Genomic DNA, 24233 nt, shown 5'->3' on the forward strand with positions numbered 1-24233 from the left:
GCTACTGCTGGGCCTCAAGGACCGTGAGGTGCTGCCGGGGGCGCTGGGCAGGGGGTGCCCGAGGTGACACCGGCTTTTGGGGGTGCTGTGGGGAAGAGGAGCCTGGTGGTGGGATGGGATCAAGGGCGCTGCAGAGTGAGTGTGGCTGTGGGCTTGGGGCAGAGGGGATGGGGGGCGCGATGTGCCTGGATTTTGTTTGGTGTTTTGGAGGAGGTGGGGAAAAGGTGCACGGATTTTGGGGAAGGGGAACCCGGCAGAGTTTGTGGCGCTGCCGTTTGGTTGCGGGATTTGCAGAGGGGCTGATATATGAATACACATGAGAGGGAATATAGAGGACCCGAGAGGACCTGGATATGGGGGCCAGGGCTTCAGGCCAGCCTTGGACTTGAGGGCCTGGGTGAACCTGGTGCATTTATCCTCCTTCAACTTATACGTGCCTCTAATGTGGGAGGGAGATAGCTCTACTCCTGTGGGTTTTGTCAGTCAGAGCTCTGGTACTTACGAGGTCCTCAAGTGCTCTAGGGTGCTGAGCAACCCTTTTCTACTAAGACTTTGTAGAGTAATGCATGTGAAAAATATCTTAAACCTGGGGGGAGGGTTATATGACAGAAATGGGCTGTGAGTAATGAGAAGCGTGTCAAAATGAAGAAATGGCATTATTATATAATTCTGTATTTTTACTGAATTTTATTTATTATTATTTTTACTGTATTTTACTTTTTTTTATTGCTTAAGAGTTTTCCATGATACTGTAAGTCATTGAGGACTTTGTTGGATTTTTTTTTGTTTGAAAAAGGCAGTCAATATAGAAAGCACACACACTGTGGAATGAGAGTTCTATCAGGGAAGCAGTTTAATTTGATGTGGTGTATGATTAAAGGGTGATACACCCTTATTTTAGATATGAGATACAATATGGATTTGATTAAGTGACCAGCTTTGCTTTTTTTTTTTGTCAAGTAAACTTGCTTTTGTTTTTTAATTTGTGTGACAAGTAAATAATTTAATCCAGTTCACTGATTTGAATGGAAATCTCTTGAAACTCTGCCTTCAGGAGGTCAAGATAAAATGGGAGGGAAGCTGGTAAGTCGTATGTTCTTTGACAGGGCATTGCATCTGCAATAAATTTACTGGTTGATAGTGAATAAAGAGTGGTTTTCTTGATTAATGTTCACTTTTTAGCACATATCACAGCACCAAGGCTGTCTGAGTTAAAGCAGCGTTTGGACAGTACTCTTGGGCACATGGTGTGACTCTTGGGGATGATGCTGTGCAGGGCCAGGAGTTGGACTCAATGATCCTTGTGGATCCCTTCCAACCCAGCTTATTCTGTAGTTCTGTGATCTGTGTATGTACCTGCTACAGTAGCATTGTGTTTCTCTCTCAGACTGTGTGTTTCAGAGCATATTCTTGTAGTCCTATCATTTCAGATGGACCTTGCCATGGTGTCCTGATAACCTCAGTAGATAGTGATCTCTCCTTCTGCGTGTGATGTTGAAGGCTTGTTGAATTGAATGCATGTGAGCATTTTTCTTTCTGCATGCCTGAGTAGTTGGGGGAGAGTAAGTTAGGAGTGGCAGGAGCGATTGCTGGCAGGATTGGCTTAGAATACCTTACCTTGAGAAAAGTGGTATAAACTGGGTGATCTTTCCAGGTTTTTTGACCAGGATTGTGTGCTAAATCTGCTGAATTGGTGGACATTATTCTGTAAAGATCTCAAGGTAGGGAGCATTATGTTTGCCAGGAGGAATATGTGGCACAAGTCTTCGTGTTGCATCAAAGTTAACATTGGGTCTAAAAGTCTACCTTTGTGATAGTGTGCCTCAAAGTTATAAGTTATCTGACTTTGCTAAGCACAGCAGTGACATACGTTGAAGAGGATCTGTTATTCCTTTGTAGAGGAAAAGGAACTGAATGGTTCCAGTGGCATGGATATCCCTAAGTCCCTTGAGATTTTGCAGTCGAGACATCAGACACAAAGAACTGTAATTTCAGCTCTTGGGCAGGGGGCTTAAATGCAGGAGCTGTAGCATACCCTCTTTGTGAGCTTTGTTAGACGTGAAGCATTGGGATTTAGACTTTGGTTTAGGGCCTGCTTGTGCCCCTGTGTACAGGGTACACAATTTAAACCATTTGTCATGTGTTTTCCTTCCAAAACTGGAAATAAAACTACAGGCTCTTTTTCCAGTATGAATATTTTTTGTTCTCTGTTGTTCTAATGATAAGTAAGCAGAACCAGCTTACTTTACACATCTGGAAATGTTTTTTTTACAAAGTCTTTACTTCCAGTAGAACTGATTTACTGTAGCATTTGAGTGAGACTTTCTCAAGAGAGCAAGCAAAGCAAAGCAATATAGAGTCTGTGAAGTGTAATTTTGAAGCTATATGAAGTCTAAGGGACAGGCAAAGGCAAGTTTATGAGATACAAGCTTGATTGCAAGTCTGTAAATTTAAAGCTGAGAATATCCTTCCTGTTTATTCCAACAGGAGAAAACAATTTAATGTTTACTTTAAAATTAAAAAAAACCCCACAAGAAGTAGACTGGATTGGCCAAAGAACATATGAATAAAAAATATAAAAACAAGAACTCTGTTTTGGCCAAAGAACATATTTCTCTATAAATAGGTGCTTTCCCAGAACACTCAGTGATACATGCGTTGACTACACAGCTTTCAGATTTTTAGGTAATTTTAAGCACTAGTGGATGTGGCTTAACTTCATATGAATTGTATACAAAATAGCTTACATGTACAAAGCTACTTTTATAATTTCTAAGCATACATGGAAGAGTCTTTGCTACTAGAAGACAGTTTTTCAGGAAGATATTTAGTGATGCATTGATGAGTTCAGTGTTTCCAGGAGATTGTTAGATAATTGTATACAAAATAGCTCACATGTATGGAGCTCCCTTTATAATTTCTAAGTGTACACGGAAGAGTCTTTGCTACTAGGAGACAGGTTTTAGTGATAGGAAGATATTTAGTGATGCATTGAAGAGTTCAGTGTTTCCAGGAGATGGTTAGATACTTGTGTGAGTCTTGTTTCCAGGGTGGTGTGAGGGTTGTAAACAACCACAGCAAGACTTTTAAGTTGTTGTCTGGTTGCTGCTGCAGTATGGAGTCAGTGATGGGAATTTCTGGCAGATGTAAAACAAACACACCACCCCTCAATCCTATTCTTGACATCTGAACACAATTACCTGTATTTGTACATGCTTCTTGGACATGGCCTTTTTGTTTGTTAATGTTGTGTTCCCCACCAGTTTAGCCTAATTAAGTTGTACCTAATGTATGTGTTCTGATTGCTCTTTTCCACCAACAGTTCTTTTTCAATCTGTATTTTCTGTGTACACATAACTATTTTTGTATTCCAAAGTCAAGATACGTTATAAGGGATATGGGCTGAAATATGTGCATGCTTGCATAACACGACAGATGCGGTGTCCTTGGAGGAGCAGGTAATAAACTGGAAGAAAATACATAACTAAAATTTTTCAGGGAGCCATCACAATACCTGCATGTATTTGGAAATCCTTCAGAAACGTGTCTGGAAAAGAAAGGTTCATCCATTTAAAGCAGAGCAATAGCCAGTTGCTATAGGAATGAAAAGCATGCGCTGAAGTAAACCAGTGCTGTATTAGGTAAAAAAAACAATATTGTGATAGGATGGGTCAAAGCCACAACAAAAGGGAGTTACCGTGTAGAACTACTGAAGCAAAAGAAGGGAGTAATAAATATTGGAAGTTATATTCTAACTTATTTGAAAATGATAGCTAAGAGATGAGTACAGGGTAGCGGTTTCATGACAGGTCCTCCCAGCATCTTGAAATTCAGTCTCATAAAAATGGAGAGGTTGTGAGGTGGTCCTGCTATGTAACTTGCTCCACTGAATTTCATCCTTGTAGGGTTTCTTCTGGTTGTGGGTTTGGGTTGTTTTTTCTTTTTTCCTCCTTTTTGAAATTTTCTTTTGGTAATTGTTTGGAATCTATTAAAATATAGCAATGCACTCAACTGCTTTGATCCTCTATACAATTGCCACAACTAAACAAATTGAAGCAGAGAGAGAGACCTAGCACCCAGCAAGATAAATTATTTATTTGGTCTGTAACTAATTCCTCACTCACTGAGAGAATACTCATGTAAAGTATGCTGAAAAATACCTGGCTACTGCAGTCTATTGCAACATTAAATATTTCTTAGATTTTTTACCCTTTCTTAGCTGAAGACTAAAATGTCATTTGTGGGAATGAAGTAATGTTAAATCACTTCATTAGGTACAGAAATTATTTTGGATCTTTGTTACTTATGTTTGGCCTTCAAAAATTTCATTTATTGCTGAAAATTTGGTTTTGCATCATAGCTTTGTGTCCAGATAGGTCACATGAAGGTCTCCAGCTTATGATATTTTTCATTGTATTGAAGTAAGCTTTTAGGGAAGTAGTGTGCCTGCTTCAGATGGGCTATTTTGTATTGACCAGATTAGTATTAAAATGTAGTTTCCTTATAATTCTTACAAATATGAGTGTCTCAATTGGTTTCTGAATTTTATGTTTTAATCCTAAAAGTACTTTTTTGAAAGGTGGCATAGAAATTTTGAAAACATTCAAAACGTGGGTGGTGTTTTTCCTGCTCTTAAGGCTTGACTTAGTGAAATGGATACTGTGATGCAGAAGTCTTGGGAGGATTTGCCTTTGTAAGAAATTAACAGGTTTTGAAAAGTCTTCTTTGTATCCTTTTAGTCTTTTTTTGTCTCATGAAAACAGTTTCAGCAAGAGGCCGAATGTCAACTTAGAAGCGCCCAAGTTTTGCTGGAAAATGTCTGAGACAAGTGTAACTCGAAGAGGCGTCCACTGGGAATTCATTCGCATTGCAGTTGAAGAGTGATGTATGAATGTGTTGAAACCTGGACAAAGACATGCTTTTTCTCAAACGTTCAGGGCCTAATAACAACAGAGTGTGTAATGTCTGCGGTGAAAAATTCTTTCTTTCATAGTTGCCTACCTTTTTGGTCTTTTTATTTTTGTATTTCATGTTCTATAGATAAATGACAGACTAGGATAAGATGGGAGGTGTGGGAGGAGGAGTACCCCATTTCTTTTTGCTACAAGATGAGTAAAGTGCCTCTTTACCATGCTGCTGAGTAAATCCTGCTTTTGGGCTCTTTTGAGGATATGCTGATTTTGAATCATTTGCCTGCAGTTGGTGTGGTTATCCCTGCTTTCATAGCATGGTTAATCTGTAATTGATGTTATTTTTCTGTAGATAACTTTGAGTGTGGAAGGTCCCTTTTTTATGGCAAGCTGTCTGGTGTAGGGCAAACACAAAAACATTGTCAGAGCATTTTTAGTAGTGCTTTCCAATTTTTTAAGTGCTCTCAAACAGAGCTTTAACTTAAGCGCTCTTAAAAACATGCCATAACTATTCTTCCTCTCCCTTTAGCAAGCTGCTTTTATTAAACATTTTGAATAAAGTATATATATAAGAAAATTTTGCTCTTTACTGCTAGAAGATAAATAATCATGAAACTGAAAATAATATTTTATATTAAAGAAGTAGTGGTTTTTTTCAGGTATTCTTTAATCCTAATGTAGCTAACATTTAGTGCGACATAAATAGCATGTATTTCAATTAGTTGAGGCCCATGTAATGGACTTCTTTGCAAGGGTAAATTGACCAGACTAAGTACTGTAGATAGTATCTTTAATAATTACTTTCTTACAGATCATATAATTACTACAGCACATACTCATCTCTGTGTTGCATTACTGGAAAGAGGGGAAACTAGTCTGGAGTAAAAGTGCTTGGTTTCCTCTGAACAATATTTTCAGTCCATTTTTTTAATAAGTTTTAGCAAAAGAAGAAAAGAATTAGTTAACTAGCCATGTGCCGCTTTTAACTGTTTGGGTTTTTTTCTGGTTTGCAAACAGGTCTTAGATAAATTTCAGTTACTTACTTTCTCTCAGAAGTATTGATAAAATGTTACTGCAGAATGATTTCACATGTGCTTTTCAGACATAAGAATTATGAGATTACACATAAAATAGTTCTCAACTGCTCTCTTCCTCCAAGTACACTGTGTGTAAGCCTGGATGAGTAGAAGCACAAGTGAGTAGCAGCACAAAATCACTGTGCTGTTGGTCTGAGTGTGAACCAGCATTGTGCATGCCAAATCTTTCCCACCTCCCCCAATAAAACCTGTACTAAACTACCATGTTTCACCTTTTTTTTTTCTTTTTTCCTCCCATGTTTGTGGTGGACTGTTGAGATAATACACTCTATAAGCGAGGTCTTTTCTAAAGGGAGAGATGTTATTTTCAAAGCTCTCTTTTTATTTGTGGATGTTACAGGATTTATTCATCACACTGGGAAATTAGTTGTCAGGCTTTTTGCATATCTTTCTGTTGCTGATACTCTTTTAAGCACTTGTAAGCTGCTTTTTGCTGTATACTTTCTAGTCATCTGCCTTTGTGGTCTTATTAAATAGCATGATGTAGTTGTGTTATTTAGAGTCCTTAGCTGCCAGACTGTCTTTTGTACATGGTTTATACTGGGAGGTTTGTGTTTACCTTGTCATTCTTGTACAGCACAGCACATTGCACTTCCATTTTTTTTGTTTCAATAGACACTTGATTTTACTGTGGCACTGGGCAGTCTCTACCAAGAGAGAAGCCTTCTGTATGTATTATGTTGTAATTTCAGTATTCTATCTTCTGCAGTGCACAGTGACCAGGCAAGTATATGACGCTCGTTGTGTAGCTTGGGGTAAACGTCAGGTGGATATTCTGCCAGTACTAATCACTCAGGGAGGGCTAACTGCAACTACACTGCTTAAGCTGGATGTACAAATGGAAGTCCTGCTTTAGGAGCTTCTGCAAGCTATGCCTGAGATTCTCAGTTTATAGTTAGTATATGTTGAATACTAAATGGAGGAACTTATTCCTTTCAATGTGAGAACAGTGCAGTGGGTGGACTTTTTATTTAACCTCAACAAAGATGTTGACATGGCATTATTATGAGTTACTCTGTTTCTTGAAGATTGCTTGCACCTGGACAAGTGAAACAAGGGAGGAACTAGAAGCTTGTTCTGAAAAGAACTGAAAGGAAGATGGATGATATTTAGACTAAGAATAGAGGAATCTCTGTCCATTATGTGCATGCTTTTTTAAAGACCCAAAACACAACTCTAGAATTCCATTTGCATGTTAATCAAAATTAACCATTGTGCACCTCCCCAGTTTGAAATAATTCAGTGTTTTACACAGTGTTCTTAATTGTGGCTGCTGTAAAAGAAAAGGTAGAAGAGAGGGAAGGTGTAGATGTTTTATTTGGGTGCAGATATGCTCTATTTATAAGGACAGAATTATAATTTTAATAAATGTGACCTGCTTAGTCAAAGTTAGTGAAACCTCCACCTCTTATTTAGTTGATCGATAAGGGGCCTGCTTTGTCTGTATCAGAAAGAATACTAGATTCTGGTTTTTCCTTTTGTTTTTAAGAGAAGTGTGCTGGACCTGTCTGCGGTAGAGTTAATTTTCGTCATAGCAGCCAATATGGTGCCATGTTTTTTGTTTTTGACCAAAACAATGTTGATAACAGAAAACAGTGGTGATAACACACACCCTGTGCTTTCTGTTGCTGAGCAGTGTTTGCACAGCGTCAAGGCCACCTCTGTTTCTCACTCTGCCCAACCCTTCAGTGGTGGGTGCAAGAGGCTGGGAGGGGGCACAGCCAGCACAGCAGACCCCAGCTGACCAGAGGGGTACCTCAGGCTGTGCAGTGCTATGGTCAGCAATAAAAAGAGAGTGGAGAGAGTGGGGTGGGTGGTCATAGCCAAGGGACCACCTGAGCATCAGTCTGCTTGTGGTGGGTAGTAAGCATTTGGCATCAGTTACTTTTGTTTTTTCACTTAAGGTCTTCATTTTCTCTCCCCCCATGCCAAAGTGACTGAGGGTTTTTTATGGGAGTTTTATGGGACTTAGCTGCCACCTAGGCTCAGCCCAGCACTAGGGGACACTAAATTCTAATTTAACATTTCTTTCATATAAATGTTAGATTTTATGTTCAGTGACAATAGGAGGTAGAGTAGAAATCAGTTTGTTGAAATCAAAGGTTATTGAACAAACTAATTACGTCTTAATTTTGCACCAATATGGAGAATACAGATTGGACACTGATGGAAGGTGGCTTTACAAGAGTCATGCAAATATTTGAAGTCATTATCTGCGTGTGTATACAGTTAATCGTGAAGAAAGTTAGGCTTCTAAGTTTGTCTTTTCATTTCTAAATGAGCAGTCAGACTCTAATGTATGGTTTTTTTATTATCTCCATTTTAATGAGAGATATGCCTGTGTAACGTGTGTGTGTACGTGCTTGAAAACATGGGCAGTAACATCTGGCTTTAGTGCTTTCAGTACCTGACAGTAGCTGCTGTGTGTTACTTATTCCTAAATGCAGTGGCAGGTTAATCAAATACCTGACAAGTTACTTGTCAAGAATACTGTGCTTTGTAGAATATGTAAGCATGCTTTCTTAAAGTATTTCTGTGTTTGGCTGTCAGAACATTTCAGAGATTTCCCCCACTAACTTATCTTCTATTTATAACTAGAGTACAATTTATGTTTCAGTAAATGGCTAATGATTTCATTTGCATTAAAAGAGGTAATCAAGAGGGAATAAAACTCAAAGTCCTTGCCTTGTAGTATTCCAGTAATAAACACTCCTGCACTCTGGCTTGACTTTTTCTTCTTAATTTTCAGAAGTTTCATAGGTTAGGATGTACCATTAGATGTTCCTGCAAGTTTCTGGGTTGAGAAGGTGGTGGCTTACTTGAAAGGTCAGATATGCAGGAAAGAGCTATCTAGTATAGGTTGAAAAAGACTTAATATAATGTGAAGAGGAATCCAGTTTATTTAAATTGCACGTGATTGAAGTTTGAATATTTTTCCTTTGACACATGAGAAAATCCAGAGTATTCCTATAGCAGTGTCTTACTTGAATATTTTTTTTAGTATTTACACATTTTGGGCATCTTGTTTTTTTCTTTTTATGTTTCCTGATGGCACCAGCTTGAGAGGAGCTGTTGACCCCTTGAAGTCATGGAGGCCCAGCAGAGAGACCTTGACAAATCAGAGGGTTTGATACCACCAGCTGCGTGAAGTTTAACGAGGGCAAGTGCCAGATTCTGCAGCTGGGATGGAGGAACCCCAGATGTGGGGAGGAGTGAGATCCTGGAGATGCCTCAGGCACATGGCAGGATTGTTTGGGGTGTCCTGTGCAGGGCCGGGAGTTGGGCTTGATGATCTTTGTGATGCCCTTCCACCTAAGGTTATGGATACAGGATATGATAGATTATGATGCTGTGATTTCTGAGGGTGGACTGGTAAAAGGGATGAATGTCTTCTAAAATTATTTTGTTTTCAGAATGTCTTCAAAATGTTTCTTTCCAGCTATTTCTTTTATTGTATCTGAAATTCCTTTGTTACCCATTTTAGAGATATCTGAAAAATGAAACTCACGCTTTTGGTAATTAAATCTGTTGTTTGTCTATATAATACATAGAAAATAGCCTTCTCTGAATGCACCCATATCAAGTGAATCTGGGTCGTGTATTTAACCAAATGTTTTAAAACAGGTTTGTCTGTAGAAAAGTGAAAATCAGTATATGATAGACAGTAGGCGTGAAAACCATTTAGTAAGGAAAATGGAGGGTTATTCTTTTAGAATTTGCTAATAATTAAGAATTTTATTGAAACATATTGTTGTCTGAACCAAAATTCAATTTTGTGTTTCAGGATTGCTTAGTGTCTTGGAATCTAAGCTGGGGGACAAAAATGAATGTGTTCTCAGCTTAACTATTGTTCTTGTATTCCAGAATTGTTTTGTGCAGAATGTTTTTTTTATTACTTGTTTGATAAGTCCATTGATGGGGGAAAAGATTGAAGCTATTATTGAAGAGTTGTTCAAGCAAGACACCCTAACCCTGAACATCTTATTTTATTTTGGGCTAAGGCCACACGGTTCCTTGCCAAAAGAAGTTGATTTGGAACTTCCCAAAGAATGCTGCCAGAGAAGCTGGACTTGGTTTTCTCTTTAAATGTCTGCCATTGTGCAGTACTGTAGTGTCATGGAGTATGTTATTTTCTTAGAGGTAATAAGTTGATAGCTATTAAGAGCTAATAAACTGAAATATGTATTTTGAATGTATATTAGAAAGTAAGAAAGGCTGGGTCATTAAAGCATATGCGTAATTTGACTGTGTCAACCTGTATTGTTTGAGACTTATTGCCTGCTGCAGCTTCTGTGCTGTGATTACATTCAGGTTGATATAAATTACAGGGACCTGCATTGGAAAGAAAATAACATATCTTTTTAGTTCCCTGAAGATGAAAATGGATCCGTTCATATAAGATAGCTGTGGTGAGAGCAGTCATCCTTTACCTTGAGAATTCAATTTTGGACATTCCAGCCTATGTTCAATGAATGTTGCAATAGTTTTTCCTTTCCCTCATCTTCTGTAATTGTTTTCTGTTTTGCATTTTCCCCACATTCCAATAAATATGTTTAGTTAGGCTGGCAGAAAGGCTTCTAATTGGTTCCTGCTGGACTTCAAGGTGCTTTATATGTTTATTCCATCTAAGGCTCCTGGAGCTAAGTCAGAGGTTCACAGAGGTCTGTATAAGGACCTAGCTGAGGTGGAACAAATGGTGGCTGGCTGCAGAAGAGGAGTTCTAGCATTGACCAGCATTTCTGTTTGTCATTGAAAAGTCAGAAAAGTTTGTGGACCTTTTTGGATTTTGTGTTCTTGCATTCCAAGACCACTTTGCCTGCTATCATGCTGTGAAGCTTGTTGTAACAGTATGCTGGAAGGAAAGACTTCCTTTTTTTTTTGTTTGCTTTTTTAAAAGAGTTCCTTATTTCTAAGGGATAATCTAAAATTTATGTAATTGAAGTTTTTGACTGAAAAAGTCAGGTGTCAGATTTATTGGACAAATACTTTATAAAACATACTCGGTATTAAGTTAAGCATCTATAGCATCAGTCTTGCTGACTCTGACCCCATTCAAGAGATGCAAAACTGTATCAGTTGTTCCTTATGGAGCGATGACATTCCTAAATAGATTACTGACTTTTAACAGCTTTTCATAGCTAAAGAATATGTAAACTTATTGCTGTTTTATTACCCAGTAACTCAGTTACTGACTTTGATTTGCCTGAGATTTCTTTTTGCATTTGTGTTATCGCAAAGAAGAGGTTTGCTTACCTGCAGCAGTGTCAGACCATTTATCTTTCTGCAATCAGCAGTTCCAGTCAGCAGTTTCACCTTCAGCTCAAAGGGATAGGAACAGAATCATGTACAGGTGTTAGAAGACAATGCTCCATACTGTTCTTTGTCCTCTCCTAGTGCCGTCAGATGGTATCTCCTTTTAATTCAAGAGGACGTAGTGTTTCTGTTAGAGAAGAATGCTGGTGGTAGATGCATTTGGAATGCTTAAAATGAGGCTTTTGGGTCACCAGAATGAATTGAAACTCTATGATAAAACATTATTTACCATAATAAACTGAGTACTGTTGTTATCCTTTCTCTATATGTTCTGCTTATATTTTGTACTTTGCCCATTTGGATTTTGGAGTAGCTCTAAGATGTGTTGTAGAAGTTCTTCAGGAGATGTAACTGCTTTTGAAAATTCAAAGTAGTATTAGTAGTTGTTGAGAGACTACTTAAGGGAAACAGTTAATTAAGATGGTTGTTGTCTTTTTTGAGACTATGATAGCCCAATGGCTTTCACTCCACTTGTACTTTTCATTAAAAATCCAAATACTTTTAGACAGTGTTTGTTTCATAAGCAATCATAGCTGTGAAGCAGATTAAAGTTGTAAAGTTGCTTGTGACCAGTTCTTACATTGGAGATAGGATGTAGGGGGAAGAAAGCAGACATCTCTGATGTGAAAATTGTTGCAGACCAAAGTTCCTAATAACCCTTCACCTGCTGCAGAGCACCTGGATGGTGTATGCTGTTAATCCTTTCCCTTCTTTTCTCCCCAGCTCTCTTTCTGTCATAACAAATCTACTACTTGAGGAAGGAACTTGTTGACTAAAAAAGTGACAATTCTGTCACAATTGTGATTAAGTCCATTATGAAATACAACTTGCCACAGTCTCTCTTTCAAGATAAATTTTCTTTGCTTTTCTTTTGCAGTAGGTTTCAAGTGGGTGACAGATGATGATTTTATTATTATTATGTTCTATCTGTGCCTTGTGTTGGTTAATAATAGTCTAGTAGGTGCCTCTGAAAGAACTTGCTGTTTCTTCAGAGAATCAGAAAGGGATGCTATTGCTGCCTTGTCAGATTTAAATAATATAACTTCCAGTTTATGATCATCAGGGTAGTCATTGCTGAAGTATGAAATGGGGGGCTGCTTTTTGTCTTTTCTGAGCATATTTTGGTCATGAGTGCCTTCAGCACAGGTATCCCAATAATATACAATTGTTTTTCCTCTGTTTTTGTCCCCAAGACTAAGTTCTAGTTGAAACTATTCAGGTTATAAAAACTATTCAGGGTTTGAATGCAGTTTATCTATTGAAGTGTGGGTTGTCACGGAATGGCGTGCTGTTACGTTTTGCTGTCTGTCCCAACCACATTCTTTACCTTTTCCACTCTGTCTCTGAAGTTTGCTCACATGCATGGTGAATCAGGTGAGGAAAATGTCAATTAGCTCTCAGAAAGACCACTTGCTTATCCGGCTGACTACACAAATGCTGTTGTGGGTTCAGATGAGAGAACAGCAATGTACTTCCATGGAGTGAAGAAATGCTTTGTCTTCAACAGCAGTTCAGGCTTTCTACTGCTTCCTTGGTTTAGTCCTCAAATGGCTAAAAATGAAGATATGGGGAAGGACGTACCTTCTCCAGTTACATGCAAGGTTTTGTGCAAGGCTAAAATGAGATGTGGTGACATTGATTTGAAAGGTCACTAAAACTGAAATGAATCTCTCCAAGGTAAAAAGTAGTGATTCATAAGTGTTGCTTGTACTGGGAAAGTAATTGAACTCTGGGGTATCATTTTGTCCTGTTTCTTTTCCTATTTTCCTGCTGTTTTTCCCCTGGTGTTTCTCCCTGCCACTCTTGGTACCTCTAAGAGAAGAAATTTGAGTATACATACATACATATGCTAGATGTAAGTAGACTCTTTGCTAATTGTGGTATTCAAAATGAAAAGCAACTCATATAAAATTTATACCAGCAGATGACTCAATTTACCTTTTCCAGTCCTACAAGTGATCTGAACTGACTTTGAAAAGTTTTTTTTCCAAGTTCCATGTTCACTTTAGTTAGTCCATCTCAGGCTTAGATTTCTTGACAACTGTTTCCTCGTATGCTCATCTGAACAGTAGAACTAAACATTGTGGTTTTATCTGTCCCCAAACTATATATTTATTGTTCTGGCATGTGCATTTGGCAAGGGCCCCTAATTGGACCTGCAGGTAATTGTTCTCAGTAGCTTCCCCTGATGCCAGCAAGCATGGGGAATTTTCCAGTGTGTTTGTCATCTGTGATTTGTGAGAACATAAAAATAGTTTGCTGCACACTGGAAAGAACAGATAGCAAGGAAGAAACACCTGTTTGGGAAAGCTCAACACTTGTTTGTATATAAACAAACCTGTAGTTTTGTGTCTCAGAGCTTTTATGTTGCTACCCCCAACAGTGTTTGAGTGCCATCTATGCAGAAGAAAGGAAAGTAACAGCAAACTCCAGCAAGTTTGGGAACTCTGGTTTTTATTTTTTATCATCTAGGTAGAGTTTTTTGCAATTTTTTTTTTGACTGAAATACTATTCTAATAGAGAACAGAGTACCTGTAAATTCCGAATTTACTGTTTACTAATGTGAAAGCTTTCTTTAATCTGGATTGCGCCTCCTAGCTGAGAAACCCAGAATCTGAGGATTTGATGTCTTCTGACAAGACTGTAAGGTGTATTACCTCAGAGCTGGGACTCCCAAACTCCTCAGGAGTTGTAGTTGTTCACTTCTGCTTTCTGTTGTTTGGCCAGCTTCCCTTCTGATTGAGCTGCCATGGCTGGAAAGAGTTTAATCAATATTTTATTTGTTTTGTCTATACATGAAGTTTCAGAAATTGCATTATTTACCAAATTTCAAAGTCTTTTTGTTTGTGTCTTTCGTAATAGAAAAATTTAGAGTTTCCTGAGAACAGAAATTCAAGGGTTTGGGTAGCTGTAGTGATGTTTCTCCTTTAGAAGGTTCCCTTTGATTGATTGGTTTATTTTGGTTGTTTATTATAGATGTTTTAGTTCTGTGTTTTCGTAGAGGGTGCTAGGTGAAGGTCTAAGGAGTACTATTGAGTTTGAGTTTAAAATGAAAAGGCTTTTAGTAAGAGAAGTATAGACTGGGTGGTATTATGTGCATTATCCCAGAGAAACTTCTGTTGTGGTTCCTCATAAATGTAAATTGAGTCTGAGTCAGGGCCAAAACTTCGACCTAACACTGACCTGTGATAATAAATATGAGGCTGTGTGGATCTGAGGATGGGCCTGAGGGACCTGTTAAGTTAAAATAAAGAAATACTTTATTTTTTTGCAGAGTAGGCGTTAGTAACCCGCAATTTACCTTCACATACTGTTACATGACTTTATGATGCTTTTTTAAAAGCCGCTGATTTCCAATTGCAATGGCTCTGTGATCTGCAAAGTAATCTGCAATAGCTTGAGACTCTTTGGATTAGAATGGATTGGCAGCTGCAGTCTGTGTTCTGTAAACAGCTGCCCTTAACCACATGAGTTAAACACATCATATTTATTTATATTACCATGTGTGTACTTTGAAGCCTCAGAGTTGTAATTCTGCAAGCATTTTGCTTTCCTTCTCTTGAATCTGAGGTATTTTCATGGATTTTTTACTGTGCCCTGCTCCTTTCTTGTCTGTGCCAGGTATGGTAGAACTGCTGTTCATCTATTCCAAAGAAGTGGAGAAAGAATATATATTTCTGTAGTGGGAAGAGATTTTTAACAACTCTGATAAATAAAACAAAGCATTCTTAATTAAAAGATTACCCAGTCCTTTCTGAGTCTTTTGTTCTATGTTTTATTAAGAAAGTTTTATTTTTTTAACTGTGTAATCCATTAGGGAGTACTTCTACATAAACGTGAGATGACATCTACAGCTCAATTGGATTTTTTGCACTGTTACTGCTTCAAATTGCACTTAGGAAACAGAAAATAGTGATGTTGATTCGGTGGGGTCTTTCTGTTTGGTTTTTGTTTTTTAGTTATTTGTTGTTTGTTTGTTTCAAATAGAGTTAGTGTGACAGTAGCCTGGAAGCTGTGAGAGTCGTTGATCTGTGAAGGTTGGCTGTTTTGTGCTTAAGTGAAATGATTTTGAAGTTTTGTGCAAGTCTTAAAGCAGCCTTAATGGTGTAGAAATCACTAACATGGCACCAAGTATCTTGAGACCCATCTGATCATTTTTTGTCTTCTCACTCTGATTTTTTTACATACTTACGAAATGATAGTGGTCCGTGGGTGCAGTGCCCTGTTGGATCACAGATAAGGTGTTAGCAATCTTCTTTAAAGAAAAGAAAAATTACAAACAACCTTATGAATTTTAAAATCTCTTGGGTAACAATGTCTCTAAAGAGACTAAGTAGAAGCAGGAAGTGGAAAGTCAGGTAGTTTTGGGAACTGGCCTCTGTTATACAATGGACTGTTTAATAGTTGGCAGTTTCAAGTGATTAATGAATAACTAAAGAGGAATACCTGTGTGAGCTAGAAATGGGTAGAAGTCAAGTGAATAGGAGAAAGTGAATAAATGCCACAGGAGTTGGTGGGAAAGAAATGGCCTAATGAACACGGATTTTAAATAACTTATTCTTAAAGTGGAAAGAGGATCTTGGTCTCAGCTCTGTGCTTTGCCATATCTGGGTGGAAAGTCAAACTTTCAAAGTTAATATGGAAACAAGTATTTGGTGTAAACTTTATTCTAATTTCCCTTTTTGCTTGTTTAGCAAAACTAGTTTTTAGCTGAAAGTTTCTAGGTCAGGTCTGACGAAAAATGCTTTTGTGCTATGTTTGTGTAAATAAACATGACAGTTGTAAACAGTTTTTTGATCTTTGAGTCATTGTAGATTTAAAATTTTGTCTTGCAAGCTATTCATAGCTTAAAGTGCTATTCTAGTGTGATTGCTGTCAGATAAAAATAATCTCCTGCTTTGTAAGTCTTACCCCCTGCTGCTTAGCAACTTTAATGAAATAAGTATTAGAGTTAGAGAGTTTATAAAGCTGTAAGACTTGCAGGAAGAGGGATGAAATAAAAATACTTGGTATTGTATTGGTGAGAAAACCTGCACTGTTTAGGAGCATTAAATAGTAGAATGAGTTGCATTTCTGCATAGTGGTGTTTGATCTTCAGTCAAGTGTTTTGAGACTGCTAGGAATTGGAATAAATGAACAGTTTTAAAAACCATGTCCCTGTCTTGTTTTGTGTGCTGTAATGAGCACACAAAATTGTCATTGGGGGAATTGTCATTCTGATCCCACCCTCTCCCTGAGAATGTAACCTGTCCACATCCTGATCCATGTGTGGTTTACAGATTGGTTGTTGTCTGTCAAACTTCATTATTGTTCTTGTTTTTTAAAGAAGTTTTAAAGTTTTTTTGAAACTTCTGCCTTCCTATTAAAGCAATTGAGTGGAAAACCAGAAAAGAAATTGGCTACTGACTCCTAACCTGTGCGCTAGCTTGGTTTATCATCTTTTAGCCCTTGTTTCCTTACAAATAGTGCATTATTCTATTTTGCCATTCCACCTTCTCATAAATTATTAATCTCCACCCCTTTGTTTCTCTTTTGAGCATCTTTTCTAGTTATGCTATATACCAGTTAAAGCAGGTGTCAAGAGGGTGTTTGGAATATCAAAGATAAGTGTTTCCCATTCATTTTGAGTTACTCCAGGAAGATTGAGTTAATTTAAAGGATGATTTAGTTAGACTATTTTGCCTGTGAGTTTGTGCTGTAGATTTTTAGTTTGCTTATGTATTGTCTGACTTCAGAAATTATTATGTAAAGAGACTGACTGGAAATAGAATGTAGGAGTCATATCTCTTCCCACTCAAGCAAATACTGCACTTTATCATATGTGTTATGTGGCAAAAAATGTCTGGTGCCAACCAAAATCTTAATTACGGAATGGCATTATAGAAGTAGCTGATATCTGCAAAGTATCAGCTCTAGAGTAGAAGGCTGATTAGATAGCTTCTCAAATGCCTTTCCAAACTCATATTTATGGTGTTTTAAATAAATATATGGGACCTATTTCAGGAATTACCTTAGAGATTCGGGGCTTTTGTAGACTTTTCATAAGTATTGGTCATCTATATAATACAGCTCTTGAAAATAGCTGAGTGCAAAATTGAAACAAGTATTCTCACATTCATGGAAGGCTGTAATTTATGTCATTAGTTAGGGACTGGTTTGTAAATTTAGTGGACTTAAAATATATCTCCTTTGTATCTTTATATGTTGGCAGCTTTCATCTGCAAAAATAAGAAAGTTGGCTTGCTCTTATTTTAAGCTAGTCTTGGTTCTTGGTTATGGCAATTTTATGAAAAGCAGAACATTCTTCTGCTTTTCCCCCACCTTGTCTTGTGTACAGCATCTTTCTATAAAGTATCCCAAAGCTGGTATTTCCAGAGGTGCTTCACTAGAGGACTTTGGAAATATCTTTATGAATCATATCAAACATTTCTCAGAACATTTCTCAATGATTTTACTTTTATCTTAGATACTCAAATATTAAAAAATATGCAAGAACATTGTTGGCTATTCCATATAAAATAATTATTTTTGTAAAATTTTTTTGGTCATAATTGTTGAACAATGGAGTACAAAAATCAATAGTTGTTTCTAGGTACTGATGAGTAAATGTATTGGGTCAAGTGGTCTGTTCTGCCATTTCAGCAGACAGCTGTCGATGCAGAAGCATAGAGAAATCACAGTAGGTGAGGTGTGCTTAGTGGAATAAATGTGGTTTGCAGTTTGTATAAGAACTATGCTTCAAGCTGTAAAAGCACATATTTTCAAGGGATTTAAATGACAAAGTAGTAGCTGTTATAAATATTTATTTGAAAGCTTTTTTCTTTTAGTTTACTATGTTCAAGCCAAAATAATTTGTTCTGTAATTTGTGTTGATTACCATGTTTGTGTTTTCCAGCATACTCCATAGTTAAAACTTAATATCCACTTTTAGTTTATTATTGCTTTCTGAGTGCCACATTGTTTATGCATGTAAAATCACATTAATGTTTCTTGGTCAATCATAAAGCCATGTGATGTCAGTAAGGCCAAATGCCTGATGTCTTAAAAATATCTTAAGTTTATTTTTACTATGTATAAAACTACACTTTATACCTCACAGTTCTTGGTCTTGCCCTCTTTCATTCTGTATAATTTTCCTGAGGATTCCCAGTTCTTCATAAGGCAGAGACTGAGTGTCAAAACTAACAGAGGATGAGACTGTTTCTCTTTCATGTTTTCACGGCGGGAATGATAGTGACTAGCGATGCTACTTCAAAAGTGTGAAAGCAAGAGAACTGCTTAGAGAACACAGCAAGGCCCTTTTTCTGTTCTCTTTCAGGTGGAGATGGAGATATCTTAATGTCTTTCTTTCTTCACAGGGTTACACATCGTTCTGGAATGATTGCATCTCCTCAGGATTGCGTGGCTGTATGTTAATTGAATTGGCATTGCGGGGGCGGCTCCAGCTGGAGGCCTGTGGAATGAGGCGCAAAAGTCTGCTAACAAGAAAGGTAAGTGCAGGAAAATGGTCACATTCACTTGTCAGGCTCCAGCAATACGGGAGCTATAAATTACAACTGGTTCTAAGAAAAAGCCTGGGTTTTTTTTTCCTTTATGTGATGATGATGATTCTGAGTAATGACCTAAGGCAGATGTGCAAAGTTAAAAGTTGTTTCGGTGGTGAGATGAAATGCCTTGGAACATCTCTGGTACCTGTTCTGTGCCCGTGTTTGTTCCCTGGATGTGTCACTGGTGCTATTGCTGACCAGCCGTTGCCAGTGGCTCTGGCTGGCTCATGGTGGCAGCAGTTACTGCCCACCCCAAACCAGGAACTGGATTTTGCAATGCCGGTGGGATGTGGGCTCAGGCTGAAAGGAACAGATAACTGCCAGACAACTGATGTGTCCTGCAAGCCACCAGTTTACTTCTGGTGTGCACAACACTGCAGTTTGTGCTTGCATTGCATGGGAAGGAAACCATAATTGTTCTTGGGACCCCTGAGAACATACAACTGTCTAGTTCAAGCATGAGGCTGGTGTGTTTAACTGGTTGTGCTCTCTGACCTTCAAGATGGCCACATCTCTACGGTCCTTTATAGAATTGGGCTGAAGATTTGAGGCCTTTATTTTTTACTTTTACCACTGAATTTTCCCTTGGTACAAAATGTGCAAAGTCATGCTCTTGGAAGAATTTTTTCTTCATCAGCATTAGAGGACACTTGTAAAATAAGCCTATTGAAAACCTGGTTGAATGTTATCTGTCCTCCACAAATAAATTCTCTTATGGCACATTTCTCTGTCAATATTATCTTTTCTAAATTTTAAGGCAAGCTTGTGAATTCCCTAACCTCCTCCCAGCTCCCTTGACTTCAGAAAAATCAAACCTCTGTTCTGACAAACAGTCCCTACTTCTTTTAGCCTCGTTTAAGCATATTCAGCATTGATTAGTTCGCACATTTTTTTTTCCTCCAGAGCTTTTGGCTTCTTAGGCATTCAGTAATCTTCTTAGGCATTCAGTCAGGAGTTATTTTCATTCTGTGAAAACCTTGTCAGTTCTATCTACTTGAAATATTAACTGTGAGGTTGCTGGGCTTTTTAAGAAAATGGAAAAATAACCTGTATGTATATTCACTAAAGAACACAAGCAAAATTATTGGTCTGAGTTGTGATTGGTTTTTGTTTGGTTGTGGTTGCGTGTTTTTTGTTAAATTTTATCGTGTGGTTTGTTTGAAGTGATCTAACATCTACGCAATTTAGAGGTTTTCTTATTCGGCTGTTGTAAAGTATTTGAGATACTTCTCAGTTTTCAGGCAGGAGGGTTCTATAAAAATAGGCATTCATTTAAAATTTAGATGAAGGTTGTTTTCTGCTTAAGTACTTCCCTGCAAATAAAATCCCTAAACACACCACCTCCATCAATTTAGAAATCAGTCTTGTGAATGACTTGTGTTATTTTGCACCTTATTTGAAGTTTTCCATTAACACTAAATTTCAGTTTTGTTTCTGTGTTGGCCAGATTTAAGTCTCTACTTTGTCAAGTGTCCTCCTTGTTCTGCTTCTGCAGGCTTTGCTCCCCATGCCCTTAGCTTTGGCTGGGAAAGAAATACTGTGCCTAATAAGTGGAAAGAGCTGTCTAATAATACATCCAAGGTTGTAATTCAGGGGTGAAATAATTTACTTTGATCAGTTTAGTTTTTACTGGAACCACTCTCTTGATCTTGTCATCAGATGGGGCACAAGTGATAAGGTGAGGAGAAAGAGGGTAAACTGGAGTTTTTCGGGCAGTAGCACAGATGTATAACCAGCTAAGTGTGACTTTAATAATATAATTAACTTGAAAGAATGATAGCTACAATGATTTTCACTTAAAGCCTTAAATCAGGTTGATCTCTGCTGATAATATTTTGTACTTCAGAATGGATCAAGATGCATTAAATCTATGATTGAATGCCATAGAGAGTCAAATGAGACTGAGAAAAGAGTGGACAAGGACTTGATGGACCTTAGTAAGACTTTGTAAGTGGATATGATGTGTTACACATGGCAACATCCTTGTAAATTTGGCTTAAGAGTGTGTAATTGTCACACCATTTTGGAGTTCTGTCTACTGGCATCAATATTAGAAACAAATAAATTAGTTTTGAGGTTTGCAAATGGTTATTGAGAATAGAAGATGGTACTCTACATTGCCTTACAGGCTCAGAGAGCAAACCAAATCAATAGAGTTATTAGAATCAAAAGGAATCCCAAAAAATTCTTGGCAGATTTTCTTCGGTATTTTATTGCTAACAATTCTGAGCAATTCATGCAAGAGTGAATTTTTGTATTAAAACTAGAAAATGAAGTTTACTTAAAAATCTGTGCTTAGTCTTTTAGCTTTGCTTAATTAAAGAGCTGCATTGTGAAAAATGCAAATTAAATATTCTTTATAATTGAAATTTCCTTAGTTGATAAGTACCAGGCAAATCTAATACCTGATTCATCACTGAAAAATTGGAATAAAGAGTATTTTTTTACAATCAGGCTAAGTACCAGCATCTCTGAAGAAACAGGATGTTCCCTGAACTATGGAACAGTATGACATTTCCAGAACACCTTTCTGACTACTCTAAAGTGTTAAGAAAAATAAGAGCTTTCGTTTCCTGCTTTTCATATGTGTGTGTGTATATATATGGAATTGTGTTGATGTATTCATTTTTCTTTCAATCACCTGGTACCTTTTCCCTGATACTTGTAAAGTGCTAGTGTAAACTGTTTAAATTGCCAGATATAATAGTAACAACAACAATATTAACAACTATTATTATTATTAACAACTGTAGTAATTCTTCTATAAATAAAGAAGGATTTTATTTAAACATACTGACTTGAGCTAGTTTAATCTGTAAGTTTTCATTTGGTGCTCTTGATTTTGTCTCCTGAAAAAAAATGTATTTGTGCATGGTTTCTGTAGCTACTTATAGGGGTAAACAGCAGTTACATTTTTTAATTTTGTTATGTTCCTCTGAATCAGTTTTTTTGTTGTGCTTTCCTGAGTGAAGAACTCAAATAATTTTAGAGGTTATTAAATAAGAGACTTATATTGTATTGCATTTATTGTTGCATGTGAAGGGGTTTATTAGTGCATGTGTATTTTCCTTAGTAAATGTGGTTTAACTGTAATTAAATGAAACTATTAGTTGGCAGTGTGTTCTTCAGAGCTGCAAAACCTGAAGATGTCATGAACCTATTTTTATCTGTTCGTATATTGAAGAAAACTAGTTTTTGTACCTTTTTTTTGGTTGTTATTTTCATGCAACCTTATTGTTTAACTCAGTAGTTTGAATAAATTGACGTGAAGCAGTAAAATGGACTGTATTCAGTAACTAATTTAGTGCAGTGTACTTTGTTCTTGGGAGGTAGCAATGAACCTGGCTAGATAAGTGAGTTATTTTCCTTCAAAATACAGCTTTAAGTTTGTTATTAATACTATAATTTTAGCCCATTAAGGTTAATTTAAGTTACAGATTAACCTCAGACTTAAGGTATTTTGAATTAAAGCACATACAGCTATTTTTTTTTAGTAATGAAAATTTGCCTTTTTCAATGTTGCATGATTCTTAAGAGAGAGTTTGTTATTTTTTTAAAAAAATTATTTTGGTTTTCCTAACTGGTAGGTTTTTTATTGACGGGTATGTTTGTCATATATGAATGATGTCAAAATACTGACTCTGTTTTATTCATTCTTAGGTGATTTGCAAGTCAGATGCTCCTACAGGGGATGTTCTGCTTGATGAAGCTCTGAAACACATAAAAGAGACCCAGCCTCCTGAAACAGTACAAAATTGGATTGAACTGCTTAGTGGTAAGCCTTGCACATAAGGCATTTGCTTTTTTTACCCAAATAAAGCTAATTATCTGGCATCACTAGAGATTATATTGCAAGGTTTTTTGAGAGAAAATATGCAAAAAAGTTAATTAGTCTGTCCTCTAGGGTAGTCTCTTGTTGATTGTAGCCTTTAATCAAATATGAGTAACTGTTGCTTTTGACTTAACTTGGTACAGAAAGGATCTGTATGGAAGTGTCAGAGGACATCTCAACTCAGTGGAAGAGGTGCCTTCTGCTGACTCTGAAGTAAATCAGGACTGCACCCTGGAGATGTAACTGCCTTTCTCTGTGTTTGGAGATGATGGTTGGTGGAAGTTCAGAGCCTGAGTGTGGGCACTGAGTATTCAGATCTTTCAATAAAGAAAGGAGGTGAAGAGCTCATAGCTCGCACATAAAACTTGAGGGTGATTTGGCCATTAATCATAAAGAAAAAATAAAGTGTTAGGAGTTTTATTTTTTCATTAACTGAAGAAATGTAATAAATATTTTTAAATGTTAGATACTTCTTGTTGATCAAAACAAAGTCTTCAAGATGAGTACTTTGCACACAGCTTTCTGTGTAAAGCTAGTAAATAGTTGAGAAAGAATGAAATGTCAGTGATCATAGAATTTTGAATAGGTTTGTTTGGAAGGGACTTTTACAGGCCATCTAGTTCGGGCCCTCTGCAGTCAGCCAGTACACCTTCCACTAGACCATCCAACTGGACATTGGATGCTTCCAAGGACAAGGCACCCACCACCTCTCTGGGCAATCCATTCTGGTGTCTGATTGTGAAAAACTTCTTCCTTGTATCTAATCTCAGCCAACTCTCCTTCACTTTGAAACCATTACTCATGTCCCAGGCTCTGCTAAAATGTCTGACCCCATCTTTCTTGCAGTCCCCCTTTAAGCTGAGAAAGGCTGCAGCTCGATTTCCTTAGAGCCTTATCCTCTCCAGGCTGAGCTGCAGACAGAATTGATCAGTAGCCTTCGTCTGTTTTCACAAAGCACATAGATGCAGCTTCCTTGGAGTAGATCAGAGCTGTACTTCATTTGTGCAAACAGCGCAGGAAAAAACCCTGCACTGTTGACCCTCATTGTCAACAATGTGGCTGTGAGGTTGGGAGTAATGAGATTTGGAAGTTGCCTGTGTAAAATCTGCTACTTTTTAAAACCGATAAGCTGCAGAAATGAGCAAAATCTCTTTGCCTTTCTCTGCTTTGCCTTTCTCTGTTTTCTTTGTTCTTCTCATTCATTCTGCACCACCCTAAACAGTCTTCCTTGCACACCATTCATTCTCAGATCCTTGCCATCCCCCCTCTCCTGCTCCTTGGCTGTCAGGCAGGGGGGAGACTGGACTATATGTCAGGAGGGGCATGGCTGCTGTGGAGCCGTGCAGTTCAGTTCTCACTCAGCTCCCCTTCCCTCTTACAGCTGGGAAAAAAAAATTATTTTTCTTGTCCCAAATACATAATTTGTGCTGACATTTCACCTCCTTTCCCAGTGCAATGCGCATCAAGTTAGGACTGGCTCAAAAAAGGTCAGCTAATGAATGAACTAGTGTTGTAGGTTTTCTTTGAGTTAAGC

General features: G+C 37.5%; 1 protein-coding gene across 1 annotated transcript in view; it reads left to right on the forward strand.

Moving 5' to 3' along the window:
• Window position 1: 1 nt before the first annotated feature.
• Window positions 2–24233, forward strand: part of GOLPH3 (golgi phosphoprotein 3) — a gene marked incomplete at its 5' end in the record, with an annotated part of 29888 nt that continues 5656 nt past the window's right edge. Inside the window, 3 exons of the mRNA XM_031063078.1 lie at window positions 2–28; window positions 18679–18810; window positions 22528–22642. Coding sequence (XP_030918938.1) covers window positions 2–28; window positions 18679–18810; window positions 22528–22642 — 274 coding nt within the window. The remainder of the gene's footprint in view (window positions 29–18678; window positions 18811–22527; window positions 22643–24233) is intronic.

Source organism: Geospiza fortis, unplaced genomic scaffold, assembly GCF_000277835.1.
Source record: "Geospiza fortis unplaced genomic scaffold, GeoFor_1.0 scaffold174, whole genome shotgun sequence".
Classification (NCBI taxonomy): Eukaryota; Metazoa; Chordata; class Aves; order Passeriformes; family Thraupidae; genus Geospiza; species Geospiza fortis.